The sequence below is a fragment of the Leishmania braziliensis genome, chromosome 27, assembly GCF_000002845.2.
Source record: "Leishmania braziliensis MHOM/BR/75/M2904 complete genome, chromosome 27".
Classification (NCBI taxonomy): domain Eukaryota; phylum Euglenozoa; class Kinetoplastea; order Trypanosomatida; family Trypanosomatidae; genus Leishmania; species Leishmania braziliensis.
The window spans coordinates 1,094,869-1,100,729 of record NC_009319.2 but is presented as its reverse complement, the minus strand read 5'-3'; the positions used below and the strand labels follow the sequence as shown (position 1 = coordinate 1,100,729).

The 5,861-nt window shown below is 62.1% G+C and overlaps 1 pseudogene across 1 annotated transcript; it reads right to left on the bottom strand.

The window, feature by feature from the left end:
- Position 1: 1 nt before the first annotated feature.
- On the bottom strand, positions 2-1,477 carry LBRM_27_2770 (annotated as a pseudogene). Its single transcript has one exon. A coding segment is annotated over exon 1 (1,476 nt).
- Between the last annotated feature and the right edge of the window lie 4,384 nt (positions 1,478-5,861).

The window sequence follows — 5,861 nt, the reverse complement described above, 5'->3', positions numbered from 1 at the left end:
TCTCGGCCGCCTTCATGCGGTCCACCAGCGCCTGCGGGATCGGCTCCTTGGTCTCGTAGTGAAGCGCGTAATTCTTCAGCACGGCATCGTACATCGCCCAGTGCTCGTTGATCTGCGATGGGAACTCGAGGAAGTCACGGACGACGCTCGTGCCGGAGAGTGTTGAGTACGGGAGGTTGCTTAGCATGCCGTGGAGTCCGTGGCCGAACTCGTGGAAGAGCGTCGTCACGTTGTCACGGGTCAACAAGGCCGGCCTTCCCTCCGCCGGCTTCACAGTGTTCAGCACGTTGTACACGACTGGCTTTCGGCCAAGCAGGGAGGCCTGGCGAACAATGAATGTCATCCACGCACCACCGCGCTTGCCTGCACGCGCGTAGGGGTCGATGCCAAAAATGGCGAGCGACTCGCCCGTGCAGTCGAACATCTCGAGCGTCATCACATCGGGGTGGTACACCGGCAGATCGGTGCGCCGCTGCATCGTCACGCCGTAGAGCTTCTCCGCCGCGTAGAACACGCCGCGCTCAAGGGCGTTGTTCAGCTCAAAGTACGGCTTCGCCTCGTTCTCGTCGAGATCGTACAGCTGCCTGCGCACCCGCTCCGCGTAGTAGCGCCAGTCCAACGGCGCCAGCTCGAAGTCGCCACCCTCCTCGCGAATCATCTGCTGGATGTCAGCGGCCTCCTTCATCGCCTTTGGCGCTGCCGCTTTGCCCATGTCGCGCAGCAACGCCTCCGCAGACGCCGGATCGGCCATCTGGTTCTGGAGCTGCCACTCCGCAAAGCTCTTCTTGCCAAGCAGCGTCGTCCTCCTGAGGCGCAGCTGCGCCATCTCGACCGTGATGGCGGTTGTACCATTCTCGTCGCCACGTCCGGCGCGCTGCTCGCTCGCCTCGAGCAGGCGGCCGCGCGTCTCGCGGTTCCTCAGTGAAGCGAGCAGCGGCTGCTGCGTCGTGTTCACAATGACCAACGCATGCTTGCCGGGGTGGCCGAGGCTCTCCGCCTCTTTCTGTGCCGTCGCGATCTCGTCCTCGCTGAGGCCCTCCAACTCAGCAGCGTCAGCCACGATCAGCGACGCGGTCCTGCGTGTGTCCATGAGCCTCTTGGCGAAGCCACTCTCGAGAGTGGCAAGGCGCTCGTTCACCTGCTTCAGCTCCTCCTTGACTGCGTCGTCAAGGCCGGCACCACCCGTTCGGAACTCCTTTGCGTGGTGCTCCACGAGGCGCAAGTCCTCGCCAGCAAGACGGGCACGCTCGTCGTATACGGCCCTGATGCGGCTCTACAAGGCGCTGTCGAGGTAGACCCGGTGCGTGTGGGCGGAGAACTTTGGTGCGTAGGCCTGCTCGAGCTTTTGCATCTCTGGGCTCACGTGTGCGCGCGTAAGCAGCGCCCCGCTCTCCTCGAGTGCCACAACGGTGTTCTCGAAGGTGGGCGTGTCGGGGTTGGCCTTGATCGCCTCGATCCCCGCCATCTGCTCCGCCATGCCCTGCTCGAAGGCGGGCGCGTAGTGCTCCACCTTCACCCTGTCAAAGGGTGGGTATTTTGGTGCGGCAGACGGCTCTGCTGAAGCAGCGGGTTGACGGACATGGCGGCACTGGTGGAGAGGCAGAGGCGGCACACACTGACGGGAGCAGAAAACGATGGCAGGCGCTGCACAGCGTCACAGGAAAGAGCGAGACGTGCCGGGGATTAACCGCGAGAAGGCGGGGAGTGTACGAGACACACAAAGCCCAAGCGTGCCTGTGGGTGGTGGCTGTGGCGTGGTCGTCGCAAGAAGAGGCCGCAGTGTAGAGAGACGAGTGGCACGGAGGAGAACGAGGCGGGGAAAGAGAAAGCGCGAGAGCCACTTGTGGGTTCGTGCTGCAGAGCGGGTGCGAAACGGCAAAGAAGACGGGGTACAACACTGCCGAGGGAGGCACAATGGAGTCGCCCCACCACCACCACCACCACCCACCACCCACCACCCCATGAGCGCGGATAGGTTGCACACCAGCGGAGGGCACAACACGGGATGCTTCAGCAAAACAAGAGAGACGACACCGACGGAGGATGTGCTGAGTGCGCCAGATAGCGCCACACGCAGGCGGACTGCAGGTGTGGGGAAGAGGATAAGATGAGTCTGCATGCGCTGTCACATGTCGGTGCAAAGCAGCACAAGAGGAAGCGGGGGGTACCTACGGGGAAAGAGAGAGAGAAGGGAGGGGCACAAACAGCGCTTGAGCAGCAACGACAAAAGCCGTACGAGCGATGGAAGCCTCATCGCCCGGCTGTACGGCGCGGAGGGGGGAGGCGAGGCGCCGCACAGGCACCCACGCACAACTTTGGGTGGGCGGATGTGCACGACTCCCCGGGGTAGAAGAAGAAGAGACGCCGTCGTCATCGCACGCCCCCCTCTACCGCAAACCGAGAGGAGGTGAAGCAGCGCTGAAATGCTTCGCACCGCACACGGAGTGCGGCACGTCCTCGAGTGCAACACAGAACAGCACTCCGTCCATCGAGCGCACAAGCCGCTCGGTCTCGTGCTTGCACTTGCAGAGGCTCATTGAACACTTCCGGCACTCCGCCGCAAGCGCCTCCCACAGCGAGGCGTCCGCGGTGGCGTGGGCGGGGGGTAGTGACGTGGTGGAGGTGAGGGACATCTCAGCAGCGCCCTCGCCCTACTCGGCACCGCAGCGCGAGAGCGCCAAGAAGGCCAACGCACTTTTCTCTCGAAAGGGACACGTCTGTGGGTGTAACCCGCGTGGCCAAGTCCTACGGAGGATGCAGCAGTGCCGCACGCGATGGCGCCGTTGTCGCACGCCACCAGGCGCATACGTATACCAGCGGGGAGGAGGAGGACGACGAGGGAGAAGCAGAAGGGCTGAGGTGACGAGACAGAGAGCGAAGGAGAACGAGAGCCACGCGAGGATGCTCCCCAATGCCCTGCGCTGTAACGCATCCGCGCACGCAGAGAGAGAGGGGAGGGGGTCTGCTGCACCCGCAGGTGGATGCTTCACACAAGCGCACACCTGCCCAGCACTCCACAGCAATGGGCCCGGCTGCTGTAGATGAGCAAAGAATGCGAGGGGAGTGGCAACAAGAAGAAACACCGCGGCGCAGAGGAGCTCTGCAGACCGCCCCGTGCGTCTCTGTCGCTCACCACTCACGTATGCGCACATGCATGCTTACACCGGAACAGTGACCAGAGCGGTTGTAAGGGCTTAGAAAGAGCGGAAAAAACATCTGCAGGCGCGCGTCTTCTCGTGTCTCACCTGTGAGGGAAGGCGGAGAGGTGACAGCCACGCGGACATTCGTCGACGCGCGTGCACTGAGGGGGGGGGGGGGCGAAGACACGAGAAAAGCCACAAAACATTCCCCACAACACACGACAACTCCACACCCACACGCACACAAGCGGAGGGCTCAAGTGACGTACAGATAAAGCGGCAGCGCCTCTGCGAAGAGAAGAAACAAGAGGGCCACCTCCGCAGCGTCTCTGAAAGAAATAAAGAAGGGGGCCACCACGGCAGGGCATCTGAAGAAAAGAAAGAAGGGGGCCACCACGGCAGTGCATCTGAAAGAAATAAAGAAGGGGGCCACCACGGCAGGGCATCTGAAAGAAATAAAGAAGGGGGCCACCACGGCAGTGCATCTGAAAGAAAGAAAGAAGGGGGCCACCACGGCAGGGCATCTGAAAGAAAGAAAGAAGGGGGCCACCACGGCAGTGCATCTGAAAGAAAGAAAGAAGGGGGCCACCACGGCAGGCCTCGGAGAAAAAGAAAGAAAGGGGGCCTCCACGGCAGTGCATCTGAAAGAAAGAAAGAAGGGGGCCACCACGGCAGGGCATCTGAAGAAAAGAAAGAAGGGGGCCACCACGGCAGTGCATCTGAAAGAAATAAAGAAGGGGGCCACCACGGCAGGCCTCGGAGAAAAGAGAAAGAAGGGGGCCTCCACGGCAGTGCATCTGAAAGAAATAAAGAAGGGGGCCACCACGGCAGTGCATCTGAAGAAAAGAAAGAAGGGGGCCACCACGGCAGTGCATCTGAAAGAAATAAAGAAGGGGGCCACCACGGCAGTGCATCTGAAAGAAATAAAGAAGGGGGCCACCACGGCAGGGCATCTGAAGAAAAGAAAGAAGGGGGCCACCACGGCAGGCCTCGGAGAAAAGAGAAAGAAAGGGGGCCACCACGGCAGGGCCTCGGAGAAAGATAAAAAAGGGGACGCACCACGTGTAGTATCTGGCAGATGTTCAAGAACACCCGCTCATCACGTGTGCGCCTGCAAAGAGAGGGAGGAAAATGCGGCCTGTTACGCGTTGAATTTGTGGTCTGGTGAATTTATTTAAAACCTAAATAAAGACACTGATGGCGTGCGCGCGGCATCGACGCCGGTGAACGTATAAGCGACGATTGGTGGGAGGCAGTGGATATACGATGTAGGAAGGGGCGGCAGCGGCTCTTCCTCGTCCAGCGATAGGGCAGCGAATGCCTGGTCCAGCTGTGCGCAAAGGGGACAATGGCTGTGCGGCAGCATCGCTGCCCCGCTAGCCTCACTGGACAGGGTGTCGCGCAGAAGTCGAGCGAGAATGAAGGGCACACGGCGGTCTCTGCAGTGGCTTCCCTCAGTACACATAATGCGCCGGCCGCGGTATCTGCGTCGGCGGACACGCCGTCGCTTGACACCGCTCTTGCGCTGCTTCTTACAGCGGCACAAGGGGCGGCTGCCGCGGCGTCTCCTGCATCGGGTGCCAGAGGGGCCACTCACCGGCCGCAGGGGAATCGGCTTGGCCACCGCAGAGGCCACACCAGCTGCGGCGTCCGCGTCCGTACGTGGGAGCACATCGCTTGGCTGCAGCGTCCCCGCATCGCTCGCCACATCTGATGTGGTGTCCGCGTCCGTGCGTGGGAGCAAGTTGCCTGGCCGCAGTGTCCTTGCATCGCTCGCCACATCCGATGCGGTGTCCGCGTCCGTGCGTGGGAGCACGTCGCCTGGCCACAGCGTCCCTGCATCGCTCGCCACATCCGATGCGGTGTCCGCGTCCGTGCGTGGGAGCACGTCGCCTGGCCGCAGCGTCCCTGCATCGCTTGCCACATCCGATGCGGCGTCCGCGTCCGTGCGTGGGAGCACGTCGCCTGGCCACAGCGTCCCTGCATCGCTCGCCACATCCGATGCGGTGTCCGCGTCCGTGCGTGGGAGCACGTCGCCTGGCCGCAGCGTCCCTGCATCGCTCGCCACATCCGATGCGGCGTCCGCGTCCGTGCGTGGGAGCACATCGCCCGGCGGCAGCGTCGCTGCATCGCTCTCCTCAGTGCACAGGCCTACGCGCCGGAATCGCTCGATCCCGAGTTCCTGTCGCTGGCGCTCTCTGAAGCGGATTTCAGCAGCAGAGAAACCGGTCCGGCCGTAGAGACCGAGTCGAGCAGCGCCCAGCGGACTTCCGCGATCGGTGCGCTGCTTCTTACAGCGGCACAAGGGGCGGGGGGCGGGGCTGTGCTCCATCGAGTCGTGGTCCATGGTTGGCGAGGCAGTCTTAAGAGAAACGCAGAGGGAAGGAGAGAGGCGAGCGGGCCAACGCAGGCAAAGAGAGAAAAGAGAGGGAATACGGAGAGAAGAGCACGGGGAAAGGGTCCCGTGTGTGTGTGTGTGTGTGTGTGTGTGTGTGTGTGTGTCTATGTGTGTGTGTATCTGTGTGTGTATGTGTATGTGAGCGGGTGTGGGTGTGTAGGTGTGTACGTGGTGAGTGCGAGGAAAGGTGCTGCATCTTCATCCGTGGGCGTAGAACGGGTACATCGCAGGCATACACGCACGTGGGGAGCAAAGGGAAGACGGAAGGGTGGACGTGAAGGGAGACAAAGGAGAGAGAGCGAGGGATGGGAGGAGGTGGGGGT